This window comes from Grampus griseus (genome assembly GCF_964374135.1).
Source record: "Grampus griseus genome assembly, chromosome: 12".
Lineage (NCBI taxonomy): Eukaryota > Metazoa > Chordata > Mammalia > Artiodactyla > Delphinidae > Grampus > Grampus griseus.
In genome coordinates this window covers 81272886-81290182 of record NC_139006.1, presented here as the reverse complement: position 1 = coordinate 81290182, position 17297 = coordinate 81272886, and the positions used below count along the sequence as shown (strand labels likewise).

Sequence of the window (17297 nt, the reverse complement as noted above, 5' to 3'; positions counted from 1 at the left end):
AAGAAAGGGGGTATATGAAAGATAGTTCACAATTCAGCAAGATATGTATATCCCAAGTATGTCCTTTTGAGATCATCAACAATAACAATAAAAACACTATAAAGAAGCACTGAACAGCAGAGTTCCAAGTAGCCAAAAGAATTAGAAAAGAAACTAGCTGTCTAAATAATGATAATAATATCCTGAAACATGAATAAAATATAAAGTCCTGTGAAGACTGGTGAATGTGTGAAGAAATAAATTTTTGAAAGGTTATGTAAAAAATATTAGTTTTAAATGTGTTCACACATATAAACTATAGAATTCTAGAGCGAAAAATCCCAAAGACATTGCCCATAAAACTGTATTTTGGTAAAACTTAGGTTTGTATAATGGCTGATAGATATACGAGAAAACATAATCTTATTTTAAATGGCCAAAACAATAACAAGGTGAAATATTTATAAGATGAATTGTTCTGTCCAACAAAGATGCTTACTGTTGCTGAACCTGCAGTTGCGCTTACCAGGGCAGTTTTACTCTAGGGCTGGATTAAGAGGTCCAAAGGAAGAGACCATGCTCCAAATGGCCTTGACACAGGGTTAAGGTCACAACCACAAGAACAGTCTCGAGGGGGCTACAAAACAAGGTTTGGTCAAATTGAATTGGACAAGATCTGGCGAGAAAGGGTAGCTACACTCAGGAGAAATGGTCCTGGAAAAGGGACAGTGAGACCCCAGGTGATATGTGGGAGACCCTGAGAAGGACGGAAACCTTCCCTTCTCAGCCAGTGAGGTTTTACATAGATCTTGTTTAGGGCAGGAACTAACCCAATATAATATTAGCTGGAGCCTGGCAAGTGGAGGTAAGTGGAGCTTGCAGGTGCAGCAGGAAGCAGAGGATCACTGATGACGTTTCTGACATGAAGCAAAATACCCTCCAGTGACTAGAAATAAGTGAACAGAAAACAAAAGGATGATGAGCTCTTCAACCAGTTTCTTGGTAATTTCCATCTTGTAACAGAAGAGACGGAACACTGGTTTTAAAGGAGAACCATGCTAGGGCTTCCCTGGTGGCGCAGTGGTTGGGAGTCCGCCTGCTGATGCAAGGAACAAGGGTTCGTGCCCCGGTCCGCGAGGATCCCGCGTGCCGTGGAGCGGCTGGGCCCGAGAGCCATGGCCGCTGAGCCTGCGCGCCCGGAGCCTGTGCTCTGCAGCGGGAGAGGCCACAGCAGTGAGAGGCCCGCGTACCGCAAAAAAAAAAAAAAAAAAAAAAAAGGAGAACCATGCTGAAAAACAGACATATAAGCTCAGCTAAGTTTCCTTGGTAATAAATTGAAATATTAAAAAAAACAGACTTCTGGAATTTATGTATTGAATAATTTTGTGAATCTACCTCATAGTAAACAGTGTCTGTGACTGCATGAATATAAAACACATCTTGTGTATATTAGCTGATTAATTAAAATAAATTTGGGAAATGTCTATTGGATGCCAGTCCATTCTTTTTTCAAAGAAGGTCCTGTAAGTTTTAGCTGTTAGCTGATTCCTGAGCAGTCTATCCCCCTCTGTCCATCTCACTTCTCCTGATACTTCAGAAGTTGTGGGTTTGAAGGTTGGGTCAAAAGAAAGGATGGAACATGGAACTAAGTATTACACCTAAATATCTGAAAAATAAGAGCTTCATAAATATTAAAACTGTCAGGTTTTCCATGGGGAGAGGTTAAACTTTAAAATAACTGCAGTTAAGTGGGTGAGTGTAAAGTCATACTTTCACCTTCTCTTCCTAAAATCCAAGCATGGCTCAAAAGGAGAAGCCCCACAATAAGAAGAGTGTTCTTTAGCAATCTGGTGACATCCCTAATTTTCTGAATTTCAATTCCAGGGTCTTCCATATAGTAGAGACTTAAATATTTGTTAAAGTTCATTAATTAAAATATTTAGGGATTATTAAATTAAATAAAGTAAATATTTATATGCATATATATGGTTATGTAATGATTAATAATAGCTCTAAATGATTGGACAATGTATAATTTTGAATTTCACGTAGTTGTTTCTATCAACCAGTGTTTCCATAAAGTAAAACTCACTCTACATACAACTTACTGGTCAAAATAATTTTAAAGATTTAACAAATTATTTTATAGCAAGAGAATTCAATTTTTATCTCAAAATTTCATGTGATCAGAATATTGATAGTTACGGAAGACATCTTTTCAGTTAAATTTATTACTGCAGCTAATTCATTAAAAGACCCAAACTTATTTGTCCCATCAAATGTGGAAATGAGCGTTGTCCAGTTGGTGACCTTTATCTCCTTATTTAGCCACCATGAACAGCTGTGGCTGCATCCTGTATCCTGCTCGCAGATTCATCATGGTGAGAAGAATAACCACTACACCTCCCAACTCAGGTTGTCCCCCGTCCTCTCTTGCACACTGCTCTGGTACCAGCCTGGTCAGGACTAGATGATTCTGCAGCTCTGCTAGCCTGGGTGAGAGATCAGCCTCCTCATCTGGAGAACAGTCCAAATTCTATGAGTGGTTCTCTTGCCTTTCCCCCTTCCTCGTGCTTGGAGGGGGACAGACCCCCTCCTTTCTGCTCTTCTCCTATGAGAGAATTCTCCTCAATTAATCTTCCAGCCTGCTCTTTAGAATTTCATGGTGCTTTTCCCACATGATCCACCGCTCTGGGGCTGCAGTACCTTTCTGACACAGCAAGAAAGTCCCACTCTAGGCTCTATATTTAACAATTGTTACATACCAATTCCAAACATGAAATTTCAATATTAATACTAAATTAATAAACAGTCTACTAAATGTTATTTAGTCAAAGGACCAGAGTTATTGGTCTACTATTAACCACTAATTAGTAAGTCCACAAGAATCGGGTGTTTGAAAACCTAAATGCATGCTTGGGAGTGTTGGAATTTGTTAATGAGAATTCATCTCAATTTCGAATCTAGGTTCACCCCACTGTTTGATAAAATATGCTTTGTTTTTAATGGTCATATGAAGTGCCACAAAATTCAATAGAACCAGATGTTACTCAGAAAATAATGAGATTTTCAAGATCATTCTGAACTTTACATTCCTGTCTCCAAATGGCTGTAATATTGGGATATTGCAGTGGTCAGCCTTCAATTTCAGCAGCCTTAGAAATGGAGCCACACTGGGAAAGCAGATATTTGCACATTTAGACACATCCTGAGATCTGTATAATGCAATTAAACCAGCAATGAAACAAAGCATGATTGATGCTTGTCAAAATTTGTGGAACTCTTCAGAAATTGTGACTCCATTTCCACCAGAGTACTGAAATTTGTCAAAATTTATTTTATTATAACGTGGCAATAGCAATAAATGCAGTTGCCAGGTGCCACCTGCTCAATGGACACTGTGAATTGGAATCCTTGCAATTCTTGTATCAAATGGCAGCACTTAAAAAAAAAAAAACCAGGGCTTCCCTGGTGGCGCAGTGGTTGGGAGTCCGCCTGCCGATGCCGGGGACACGGGTTTGTGCGCTGGTCCGGGAAGATCCCACATGCCGCGGAGCGGCTGGGCCCGTGAGCCATGGCTGCTGAGCCTGCGCGTCCGGAGCCTGTGCTCCGCAACGGGAGAGGCTACAACAGTGAGAGGCCCGCGTACCGCAAACAAACAAACAAAAACAGTAATATCTTTTAATCCCCCAGGAACTAATTTATTTTTTTCCTTCCTTCTTTCTTTCTTTCCTTTTCTTTTTTTTACAAAAAAATTACTGTTGACAGCATTTTATCTGCATTTCCAAGTAAATCATGTTCATTGTAGTAAATACAGAAAATCATTAAAAATTCAACTGCTATTATACCGTATAGAGATAATCTGTTAAAGTAATGTGTATCTTAATATACAAGCATATTCACATATATTGTACTTATTATCATACAGAATGTAAAGTACTGAACCCTTTATATTGCCTTTACTATAGTATAAAATTTTCAGGTGCTATTAAGGATTCCTTGGGGATACAATTTTAATGATTGCATAATATTCTACTGTATAGCTATGCCGTATTTCATTTAATAATTATCTATTTGATCAATATTGAAGTTAAGTCAACTTCTGTCTGATATAAATTAGGCTATAAGAAAATAACCAACTTTCAGCTTAATTTGCTAAATAATTCACTCATTTTATATTGAGTCATAGGGTTTACTTTATTCTTATATATACATTTTGGATCATTTTAATACCCTTGATTATTAAATTACATTGGGTACTAAGATCTGAATTATTGGATTAAATGCCATAAACTCTTTTAAGAACGACACATTACCAAATTGCTTTCCAGAAATTCCGTACCAATCCATATTCCAATTAAAAAACATATTTTATATTTTATATATTCATTTTACATAAATGTCCCCGGCCAGACTTTTAAACTAGCTTTACTATTTCTCTGTTGATTTTAAGAATTCTATATACTACAAATTTTTCCTATCATGTTTATGACAAAGACTTCATCTCAGGTTTCCTTAATTTTGTTTATGGTATTTGTGGCCAGAAAATGGAAAATGGTTTTAATTTTTCTAATAAGTCCTTTGTTACTGAAAGGTTAAATATTATATTACCCGCTCATAGCAGTTTTAGCATTTTATTTTTTACAGTAACTGGTATATTGAAGCACAATGAAATGTTCATATCTTATTTATAACATTTATTCAGTTTTGACAAATGCACAAGACACAACTTTTCTGTCACCTCAGAAAGTTCCCTTATGCTATTTTCCAGCTGCCCATGGCCCCCAGAAGCAACCACTGATCTCATTTCTAACACTGTAGGTTATTTTTGTCTATTTTAGTAGCCTCCTGTGAGTCAGAAGCTCAGCACGTCACTAATTTATTTCCAGTTTGTGGCATTCCATTTTTATTTTTTATTTCCTTTTAACTTTTTTTGATGGTGTTTTTTGAGGAGCATAGGTTTGAATTTTGATGAAGCCCAAATTATTTATTTTTACAGTTTTTTTCAGTGTTTTATATAAGAAATCTTAGCCTATCCTAAATTTGCATCCACCTTAAATTGATGTTTGAGTATGGTGTGAGGTAGGGGTTAAGGTTCATTGTTTCCTATATAGATATCCAGTCAGTCTAAAACTATTTATTAAAGAAATATTCCTTTTCTCATCGAAATGACCAATAAGCTTATGAAGAAGGGCTTTGGTGCCCTTGTCAAAAATTACTGATCCATATATGTGGATCATTTTCTTTCTGTTCTGTTCCACGGACCTATTTGTCTATCCTGTCCTGATTACTGTCACTTATAATAAGTCCAGAAATTAGAAAGGGTACACATTCCAACTTGGTTCTTCCTTTTTGAGATAATTTGGCTAGTGTTGGTCCTTTGCCTTCCAAATACACTTTAAAATTAACTTGTCAAGTTCTAGAAAAAATGCCTGGCTTTCAGGATTTTTATTGGAATTGTGTTGAATCAATAGGTTACTGTAAGGAGAACTGACATCTTAACAATATTGACTATTCCAATCATGAATGGCTTATCACTACATTTATTTAGATGTATTCATTTCTCTCAGCAGTATTTAGTTTTCACGGTAGAGGTCTTTGCTGATTTTATCTCTGAGTATGTGATTTTTTTAAATGGTATTATAAATGATACTATCATATTTGTAATTGTTCACTGATAATATATATGTGTGTAAATGTTATATATATTTATATAGATAAGTTATATCTATATAATATTTACACACACATATACATATAAATACGTACATATTAACTTTTTATCCTGCAACATCACTGAATTCAGGTAGCTGTAGTTGCTTTCTCATAGATCCCTTAGCGTTTTCAAGGTACACTATCTTAACCTCTTATTTTCTTACTAATTTTTATAATTTTAGTTTCTTTTCTTGTCATATCACACAAATTAGGACCTTAAGTAGAGTAAGTAGAATATTGAATAGAAGTGGTGAGAGAGGATATCTTTCCCTTATTCCCAATCTCATGAGGAAAGCATTCAATATTTTACCTTCAAGAATTCTATTTTCTGAAGGTTTTACATTGATGTCCTTCATCAGTTTGAGAAAGTCCCTTCTATTCCTAGGTTTTTGAGAGTTGTTTTCATAAATGCATATTGTATTTTATCAAATGCTTTTTATGGATCAATTGTAATGATCATATGATCTTCTCCCTTGACCTATTAATGTAGTGACACATAATGGTTGATTTCTGGGATTTTTTTGCATTTCTGGCACACATACCAATATTGATCAGAGTGTATTATCTTGTTAATACTTTAATATTCCATTTTCTAATTTTTAAAAGGATTTTGTACTTACAGGCATGAAAGATATCTGTCTGGAATTTTATTTTCTTGCATTGACTTTTTCTGGTTTCAGTATCTGGCTTATAGTGGCTTCATAAAATGAATTGTGAAATCATCTCTCCTCTTCTGTTTTCCAAAAAACTTTGCATAGGATTGATATTATTTCTTCTTTAAATAGAATTCAAGAGTGCAACTGTATGGGACTGGAGTTCGTGTATGGGAAGTTGTATAATTTTTTTTTTTTTTTTTTTTTAGCGGTACACGGGCCTCTCACTGTTGCGGCCTGTTGCGGAGCACAGGCTCCGGATGCGCAGGGTCAGCGGCCATGGTTCATGGGCCCAGCCGCTCTGCAGCACGCAGGATCTTCCCGGACCGGGGCACGAACCCGTGTCCCCTGCATCGGCAGGCAGACTCTCAACCACTGCGCCACCAGGGAAGCCCCTGGAAGTTGTATAATTTTAATTTAAATTTCTTGAATGGACATAGGGCTCTTTGGGTTTTCTATTTGTTGTTAAGTTACTTTGGGTAATTTGAATCTCTGTTAAGTAATATAAAATTTTATTTTATTTACAAAGCCTATAATCAGAGATAATATTTTGATTTTTTCTTTTATGGCAGATGGAAATTAAAAAACATTTCCCCCGACACTTTTCCCTCCAATTTTAACATTTATTATATCCTAATCTGAGCTCTGGGACTGTTATTACTACAGTTAGGATTTTAAACTATGCTCAAAGAAAAATGTAGAGCTTTGCAAAATATATTTTTTAAAGTGAAAGGCTAAAATTTGATGCTCTCAACATCTACCTCAAAAGATTTGAAAAAGAACCTGCAATTAAATCCAAAACTGTGGAGCAACTGAGTGATTAGTCATAGTGAATGAGAGCAGAAATTAATACATTTTAAAACATACTGAAAAAAAGGTTTAATAAATAGGTAAATCTCTGATGATGCTGACTATGGGGAAAAAAAGGCAAAAATAACCTATATGAAGTAAAAAAGGAGCTATCACTACAGTGTAGACAGGTATTAAGAAGATACTACAAGGATATTGTGATTAAATTTATGTCAGTAATTTTGAAACTTTGTAAGAAATGCAAGAAACGTTGCAAGAAAACTTTGCAAGAGAGTCCTAAAATCACTGGTAGATGTTTTGAAGCTGATTATAATCAACAGTTTATTACACTGAGTTTTCAAACTTTAGTGCATGTTAGGTCCCTGGGGTTATTAAAATACAGACATCTGGTCCCACATCCCAGAGATGTTTGTTTTAGAGTGTGGCTGGGGGCCCAGAATTTTCTTGTCTAACACACACTTGATGTGAATGTGACAGAGACATGCACAATATTCCGGAGAAATATGGACTTTCCTGCTAGGCACTGTGCTACTCGCTTTGCATGCTATATTTTATTTAATCCTTACAACAATCCTATGAGACGTGTACTATCAGTATCATCCCAAAGAGCAGGAATCTGAGATTTAGAGCATTTCAGTCTCTTGACCATGGCCCCAGAGCTTATGAGAACTGGAACAGAACTTGATGATGTACTAAGTTTGTTTGGCAACATATGTTCGTCAGGCTACAAGTTTGACTTTCAAGCTGGACACCATAGTTTTACTGTAGCAGGAACAAAATGGATCACCAAAAGTTGGGTATATCAAAAGTGAAATCTCGGCCCCTGAATGCTTATACTGGTGGGAGGGAGAGGAAATGGAGCTCCCCGGACTGAGCCAGAAAGTTGCAAAACTCATTCAAGAAATCAGAGTTTGAGGTCCGAAAAACTCAGTACTTACTGAAATATCCAGGAGGAGAAATATAAGGTTTTATTCTGCCGGTGAAAAGGATGGAGAGTCTAATACAGTAGAAACACAGGATTAGACAATTGGAGTGAAAGAAGAAATGCAGAAGACAAGTACAAGAATGGTAGGAAACACTCCTACCTACACAAAGGGAACTCACAATATCCAGGAGGTCCATGAAGAGAAGCCCTAGAGAAGCTAATTTGTACTACTTGAATCTAAACAAGCTTTGGTACGAAAGTATAATGGACCACATTAATGCTCTGAATTAACAGAGCACAGAAGAGTGAGACAAATTTGAGGTCAGCGTTCTTAACTGTTTTTGAGCCACAAACCACATTAGCAGTCTGGTGACGCCATGCACTTGTCTCAGAATTATGCTTTTAAATGTATAAAATAAAATTCATAGCATTACAAAAGAAAAAAAATGAAATCTCATTAGTGTATACTGAGGTTTTCTTTTCTTTCCTCTTTGTGTGTGTGTATATTTGTGTTTGTTTTCTGTCAAATGAGGACTCATTTAACCCAGTTTCTGATCAAAGTTCAATCTTTGAGCTTCCTCCTCGTTTCATCCAGGCTGATTTGAAAACCCCCGGAACTGATATAGTCCCAGGTGTCAGCAGAGGAGACACGGTCCTCTTATCTGGTTCGTATGTACCCATCTCCCTGTGGAGTTACTTCACTTGCTTTCCTGTGACACAGCAAGTCCTGCTTTCAGAGAGTATCTGGGGTCCAGTGGGGGCCAACAGGAAGCCTGGGCACCCCATCCATGCCATATCAGTTTTGAGACAGTTGAGGTGTAGCTTTATCTTGTTACACCTTGCTAGGCTCTGCTGACATCTCTCCACCACATCTCTCCATCTCTTCCTAGGCTTGTCATCAAACTCCATGCAGAGAATCAAATTCTAGTCTTTGTTCTTGTAGTAGCCTCCAATTTACATGAGGAGATAGAAGCATGTGTCTGTGTCCACTCAAACTCCCAGGGAAAGGGTATGGGCAAGGCATTACCTTATTTTCAAAGTCCTTCTTTTTGCCTGTAGTTGGGAGATACCAGTAATTCTGGACTCAGCATTCTCCCCAGAACTTTCTCCTTTCATATAATTACAAATGTTTCTGAAATTTGCATCTTTGTTATTATTGTGTTTGTATAGGGCATGTTTCCAGGGCAAAGCAAACAGGACAGGTCCTTTGGTGTTTCAAGGTATTTCTCCCAGTATGCATCTCACTTTGTAATGATATGGCCAGAGTTAGACAACGGATCACTTAGATTTGGCAGTGTAGGCAGGGAAGCACTACAAAACACCCTTGATTTCCTTGAATCATCTATTTCAAAGAGAGGTAGAAATATTTATGGCATTGGCCTTGATTCCATTGTAGTGCATACTGAGGACCAAACGGGAAAAGTGGTGTTTTGATCTAGTTTATTGATTATATGCAATCAAAGCAATCAAAGCAAAAAGCAATCAAAGCAAAAAGTCGACAGCAATCAAAGAATGGAATTAGCAACACAAGATAAGGTGAGGAGGCACATATTTAGGGCCCATTCAGGACTTTGTGTTATATCCATGAGTATCATCTTATTCTTGCCAGGATGGCTGCTCCCATCACCATCATCTTTCAGCTTTCCCTGTAGGTAAGCACCTCCACTGGTTATACTGGCATTTCCCAACCTGTTTCATGGAACAGATAGGAATATCCACAAGCTATGGACAGGGGTTATGCGTAGAAAAAGACAGGTAGGTAAAATGAGTATGGGAAATGTTGCATTACACAACGGTAAAAAAGGCCTTCATTCTAGTACAGCTTTATTCAGCTCATGCGTATGGTGACCATCATATAGGGTTGGTATTAATTTCCTAGGGCTGCTGTTACAAAGTACCAAAAAACTGGGTGGCTCAAAGCAACAGAAATTTATTATCTCATAGTTCTGGAGGCTAGAAGTCTGAAAGCAAGGCGTTGGCCAGGCTAGGTTCTCTCTGAAGGCTTTAGAGGGAGAATCCTCCCTCATCTCTTCTAACTTCTGGGGTTTGCTGGCAATCCTTGGCCTTCCTTGGCTGGTAGATACATCACGCAAGTTACAGGGCCGTCTCCTCTCCATGCATCTTCACATCATCCGTCTCTGTGTCCAAATTTCCCCTCTTTATAAGGACATATTGCATGTCATATTGGATTAGGGCTCTTTCTAACGAGTTTGTTTAAACTTGGTTCTCTGTAAAGATCCTATTCCCAATAAGGTCCCATTCTGAGGGTTAGGACTTGGACATCTCTTATTTTGGAGGGGAACACAATCTAACCCACAATAGTGTTACGTAATATTACATTCACTCTGCTGATTCCCTCACTGCAGAAGGCGTATAGTAGTGGTAGGAGCAGTATTTCCTGGAACTCACTTTGGGAAATACAGGAGTGTGTGGATGGCATTTGGAAGCTCAAACATAGGTATGCGAAATTTCTTCTCCCCATGCAAAAGTGTGTTTTGCTGAGTGTTATCCCAGGGACAAAAAAAATTAACCTGGAACACTCTTTCATGACTAGTCATAAAGTATGTGTATAAGTGTGAATATGGCTTACCCCAAATCACTTTTGAAAAGCTGGGGAAAAGATCCTTAAAATAGAGAAAGTTTTACTGTTACGGGTGTTATTGTTTTGTCATTAACTGGCCATTTCCCAAACGAATAAAGGCCTGCTAATACTGGCTTTAATTACTGATGGACATTAAGAATTTCAGACTTCCTGCCTGACTGAGACGGTTATTTAGAGGAATAAGAAATAAGTTTTTTTTTAAAGAAAGGTAGGCTGCTCTGATTAGAACTGATCATACCTATACACAGCACTTCTATTTTTATTTTAGCATGTAGATTGTATCATTTATCTCGATTCTTCACTTCCTCTCCACATTAGATCAGACTTTCTAACTCATGTCGTGGCCCCACAGGTGGGGTGTACTTTTGTACCCCTTGACTTTGGGCTTGGCCATAGGATTTGCTTTGGTCAATGAATGTCAGTGGACATGACAAATGCAGAGACCTAAATTATGTTGCAAGTTTGGGCTTGATCTCTTGCCCTAATGTTTTTGTTTTGGGAACATGCCTTAGGTAGCCGTTAGTGTCAGGAGGATGAGATATACACGGAGGAGATGCAGACATCACGTGCAGCTTGGAGCCAATCTCAGCATTACCCAGCCTAAAACCAATGAACCCTAGCCAACCCACCTATGCATGAATGATAAAGACACACTTCCAGGTCTGTGCTATTGAGATTCTGTGTGACCAAGAACACAGCAGTATTTTAAAAAACATTGATCAATACACCTTGTTTGTAGGTTTGTCTCCCTCACTATTCTGTGAGCTTTTGAAAAGTAACGGCCCTATTTTACATAATTCTACATTTCCTCAGCTTAGTTCTTGCATAGCATAGTCTCGAAAATGTTTGATGGGTGAAGAATGAATGAGTGAGTGACATACAAGGGACTCTGAGTGGAATGTAGGGAGCACGGTTACTATGGCAACCCAAGTAAATAATTTAGAAACAACACTGGAATACCGCTTTGCTTCTGCAGAAAGGTTATACACACATTCTTAGGCTAAAAGTAGGAATTCATGACAATTCTAGACCATTCATAAGCAGGGACTCTTGGTCCTGGAAAAAACTAAACCCTCAAATCTGACTCTGCATTAACCCGATGGCAAAGTCTGAGGTTATTTTTCCATTTTGTTTTGGATAATGATCTCTTGTATCAATAGCAAAATGGACATATCCTTGAGTCTACCTCCAACTGCAGCAGCAGGAACTTCACACAAGTGACTCGCTTCTTGGCTGTGATGCTTACTTCTGCTATTAAAGATTAACACGTAACATCTGTTTTCTAGAATTGCTATTACGTATTGTGACTCCTTTCTAAATAACTATGATTATAACACCTTACATTAACATTTTCTACATAGGCTTTTTTCTTACATTAATATTTTCTAAGGTCAGCATAGGTTATCTTAAACACAACTGAAAGATGTGAAGATTCTGCAAGTTGTAAGAATTTAAAATTCAACATGTCTACTTAGTATGCACTCTTTTGTGGCAGTGTTATCTGAAGTCCAAGAATAAGTTTGTGTGTGTGTGTGTGTGTGTACTTGTGTTCCCTTATTTTCACCTATACTATGTGGGATTCTGAATCAATAGGAAAACAGCTGACAGCACTAGATGAAAAATGATTATAGCAAAGAATTTAATCAATAACCACTTTTATCTTAGCAACATACATACACATGTAAAAATTAATTGCACGAATGTTTACTCTTTGCTAGTCTCAGAGTAAATAAGGCCAAGCTGTTTGAAGAGTCAGAAAAACACTAGAGGAGTAGTAGCAATTTTGAATGTCAGAAAAAAAGTGCTGTGGTTAGGACTGAGCAATGAGTCTTCCCTTGATGACGGGATACCACAAGATCACCACAAGCCACCGTAATGTAATTTATTACATCAATTCTGCACGCATGCATGTGTATCTCATCTCTTAGGAGAAATTTCAAACTAAATCCCAGCATATCACTGATAAAACATTAAAATAATGTTTCTGATGAATAAGAAATTATAGAATTTAGGGCTTCCCTGGTGGCGCAGTGGTTGAGAGTCTGCCTGCCGATGCAGGGGACACGGGTTCGTGCCCCGGTCTGTGAGGATCCCACATGCAGCGGAGCAGCTGGGCCCGTGAGCCATGGCTGCTGAGCCTGTGCGTCCGGAGCCTGTGCTCCGCAACGGGAGAGGCCACAACAGTGAGAGGCCCGCGTACCGCAAAAAAAGAAAAAAGAAATTATAGAATTTAACACTAAAATGCCTTAAGGAAAAAACCTAAATCTGTGATGACAAATCTTTCATAAAGGATTGATTCCAATCTGAACATATTAATGACTTAAAACATGTATTAGGAAGTTAAAGAATTTGTTTATATTAAGAGGTGTTATGATTGAAAACTATGGAAGGACAGCTTTAAAAGATAATATTATTTTTTAAAATACTTTAGTTAGCTAAAACAACAAACATTTTCCCTACATGCAGTAAAATGAACAGGGGTGTCCCTAAAGCGATCCTGGGGCTCAAGGGAGAGGGTTCAAGTTAGCTAAAGAGCATTCTCAGTCTTTAGCATAGGATTTTATAGACTACTGGTAGTTATTTCAGGGCGGACTTAAAATGGAATTAGCATGTTTACGGGAGAGGTCTACTGATTAGGAAGTGACAAAATCGGGGAATGCAAGTAACAAATTGTGCCAATTTGTGTGTGTGTGCTTCTCTTCCAGGCAGCATGTAAACACACATTCACTGGGATTTTTGAGCTGGCAATAGTAGAGTCTGTAATTTAGACATTCTGTCAAGATTTATGCCTTTCATGTTGTCCTTTGGTATAAATTATTCTTTTAAAAAGTTTTAGCTAGTTCTCAATGGCCAAAAGAAACAAAGGAAAGATGTTATTATTTGGACTTGAGGAAGCATTTTAAAGAAAGTGTATGTAACTCGAAGAGCTTGGAGCAATGGCTATGTCCATGGCCTTGGACTCAAAGAGAGAAATTCACCCACGTGGAAGGTACTTCCTGGGGAAAAGAAATCCTTCCAGCTAAGTTTTTCCTTTTAACGCTAAACACTGAAGAGTCTCAGTGATCAAGATTGTGTGTGTGTGTGTGTGTGTGTAAGACTGCCAATTTCCTTTATGGTACCATGTACTTTTAGGGGGTCATTTAAATGGATCAAATACTACCTTCTTTAACTAAATAATTACTATATATTAAAAGCACATATAACCCTTTTTATCAATTTAGGATTATTAAACAAAATAAACCTAAAAGAGCATTGGATGGCATTGGATGTTATTATAATTTCAGGTCTTCTCTAAAGTATATGCAGGAATTAGTTTTTGATTTCTTTATTTTTACTTGTGCTTTAAACAAACAAACTTGTGCTTTTTTAAAAAACTGAGCTAGGCATGAGAGTTAGTCTTTATTTTATATTATCTCATGTAACCATCATGACAACACCATAAATTGGTATTAGTTCATTTTCACACATTAGCAAACTGAAATTAGAAGAGCCTTAGGAACTTGTCCTAATTAAGGGGTGTAGCCTACATTCAAGCTGCATCCTGAAAAGTTTGCTTGTTAGGCTACATCTGCTTGTGCTTCTTATAGAGCTCTGGCATTTAACTCCATGTTTGTCCTATCCTAAAAAGTTTATGTTAAAGTTTTCCCTTTATATTGTAGGTAAGTTACTTTGACATTATCATCAAATTAGAAATAGAAATTATAATAAACCAAAGGAGTACATTATCCATTTGGATGGAAACGATATACAACCCCAGATCTTTAAAGTAACAGCATACAATTCACACCAAGTAAGCAGCACACAGTAACGCTTCCACCCACAGGCCTAATTTATTCACTTTCTTCATATTTTCTTTATGTAGTACTTGACGAATGTTTATCGGTAAAGAGTTTTTTTTTTTTTTTTCTTTTCTTAAACTGAGAATGAACAGCATATTTTAAGCAGCACAATTATGGGCGTTCTGTACTTAGCACAGTTCTCAGAAACTAAATTGGAGAGATGAAATCCAAGAAAGTGTGGGAGAGAAACTGGAATATCAAAAGGAAGCTAGAAAAAGAGCCACAGAAAGGCCTTCCTGACTTTCTGAAACTACCAACACGGGCAAAGTTGGTGCCCACGCATGTTTATAATCAGGTCGTGGGGAAAACATTTTTTCAGTGTAGCAGAACCCAAAAAATAATGTCTTTGATGGTCTATGAGACAGTGATGGTTGTTAGAATATTATTACTTATAACAAAACCATTATTGCTAAGTATTATCCTGATGCATTTTACTGGTGCTGTCTACAGTATAAACCACAGATAATTCCAGAATTTCTTTTTAATAAGTAGTGTCAACCTTCACCAACATCCCTCAACCTTTTAAAAAACACTAGCCATAGAAATTAAGAACATTGGAAAGTTTCTGTTTTCATACTACTAGATCTTCTGGTGATAATGATAATTATTTTTTAAAATGGAGGGAAAAAAAGCTCATGACATTACTCTGATTTCATTATTTAGAGATGTTAGTCAAGAAGAGGCAGCATAACTTCTTAAGAGACATCAGAAATGTTTAATTAGAGAGCAGTGCAGTAAGTAAATAACATGTCACATAAACCTCAATTTTGTTAAACCCTGAGATTCCATGCATTGTACTTCCTTACGTGTAGTATGCTATGGACTGAATTGTGTCCCCCTAAAATTCACAGGTTTAAGCCCTAACCCCCAAGGTGATAGGATTTAGAGATGGAGTCTTTGGGAGTAATGAAGCTTAGATGAGGTCATGAGGGTGGGGCCCTCATAACGAATTAGTGCCCTTACAGGAAAAGACAGGAGAGAGCTTATTCTCTCTCCCCCTCTGCCACGTGGAGCCACAGCAAGAACTTGGCCTCCAGAACTGTGAGAAATTAATTCCTGTTGTTCAAGCCACCTAGTCCATGGTATTTTGTTATGGCAGCCTGAGCAAAGACATACTATTAGCCACATTCCCTAAAATCTATGGAAAAATAACACAATAAGCCAAACTTATTTATTTAGACTCCAAATCTATAACAACTATCAAAGAAGAAAATGTAGGAATGCTGTCCATTCAAAACCTTATATATAATGAATAAACTTATTGTTGAGGTAACTTATTTATTGAGATAAATGACAATGTCACAGAGCAAGAAGGCAGGAGACCTGGATTGTACCTTAGTATTTTTCTAGTTGGTATGCAGTCTTGAGAAAGTCCCTTAACAGCTGAGGTTGATCAGTTTATTTTCCCTTAAAAAGGATTGGTCTGAAACATTTCTGAGGTCCTTTCCACTTTCAAAGTTCTATAGCTCCCAGTGCACTTTAAAAGAAAGGAAGGATGGAGACGCACTTACCATTCTGTTCCCGCTGCACTCCTGCCGCCAAGAGATCAGGCTCCCCGAGGCTGATGTCATTCAGCCTAGTCCCCAGACACTCCATGCAGAGATGCTTGCACCACTCCTCGGCCTCCAGCTCTGAAAATGAGCACATGCCATGGAAGTCAGGCAAGGCTACATAGGAATGATGGAGAAGGAATGTTTCCTGAACCAGTTTCCCAGGTAAGTGGTGAGCATTAAAAAATCTACCTTAAGAAAACTAAAAAGCTATATTTAAGCAGTGAAATAAAACAATCTCCACAATTGTTTCCCTTGACATTATAACATTGTATTTTAAAGTTATTTTAAGTTATGCCAATGTACTTTATCTTATTTATAAATAATAGACTGAGATTTGTTTACTATCCAGTACATTTTAGATTGATTTAATTGGAGGAAAGAATTTACTTGGAAAAATTAATTAAATACAAAATAAAAATAGATAAGTGAATAGCTGAAAAATGTCGAACTAGATTAAACACATGACTGTCCTCCTGAATGTAACTTGGATGTGTGTGGACTGAAGGTCTGATCCCCGTCATTCTGAACTGCAGTGGATCATAGATCAGCAAAAGAATGTGATCGATTTCCTTTTACAAATCTCAAAAGTAGACCATCCTCACTTAAAAAAATTTAGGGAGAAGATATTAAAAATAACTTTCCCCTTTAGAAAACTCCAATTATCTAAGATATTGATTAGATCACTCTCTTTTTATTCCCATTACTTCCCGACTTCTCTATATTCGCGGTTTTTCTTTGCTTGAAACCTCTGAATACCTTTCACCTACACAAAATCTTGTAGTATTGAATGCTTTCACAAACATGGATGAATTTGATCCTAATATAAGCCCTCTGTGCACGAGATGACTAAGGATTAGTGTCATGACTGGGTCTCATATCCTATCATGGGTCAGCACCAAGACAGAATTGGAACCCAAGCCTTCTAACTATTTTTATATGCAGAGATCCGAAAGGTTAGAAATTTTGGGCCAAGCCCCCACATCACTGCACAGAAATTGGATAAGAGTTTTCCACTGACACTCATCCAGAGAAACTTCTGACTTTTTCACATAGCATAAGTCTGTACTAGAGCAGTTTAATATAGATTTCCTTCGAATCTCTTGCTCCTCTCTGTGGATGACATTTCCACCTTTGCCCTGGCATTTTAAACTCCCCATAAAAACGTTATCTGTGACACGTTTTCTTGACTCCAAGGATATGAGTATCAACTGCTCTGCTCGA

The 17297-nt window shown here is 37.4% G+C and overlaps 1 protein-coding gene across 1 annotated transcript in view; it reads right to left on the bottom strand.

Moving 5' to 3' along the window:
* The window catches only part of DOK6 (docking protein 6), a 408133-nt gene that overhangs the window by 142409 nt on the left and 248427 nt on the right, over positions 1-17297 (bottom strand). Inside the window, exon 4 of the mRNA XM_082668201.1 lies at positions 16035-16154. Within this exon, the coding sequence (XP_082524327.1) occupies positions 16035-16154 (120 nt within the window). The remainder of the gene's footprint in view (positions 1-16034; positions 16155-17297) is intronic.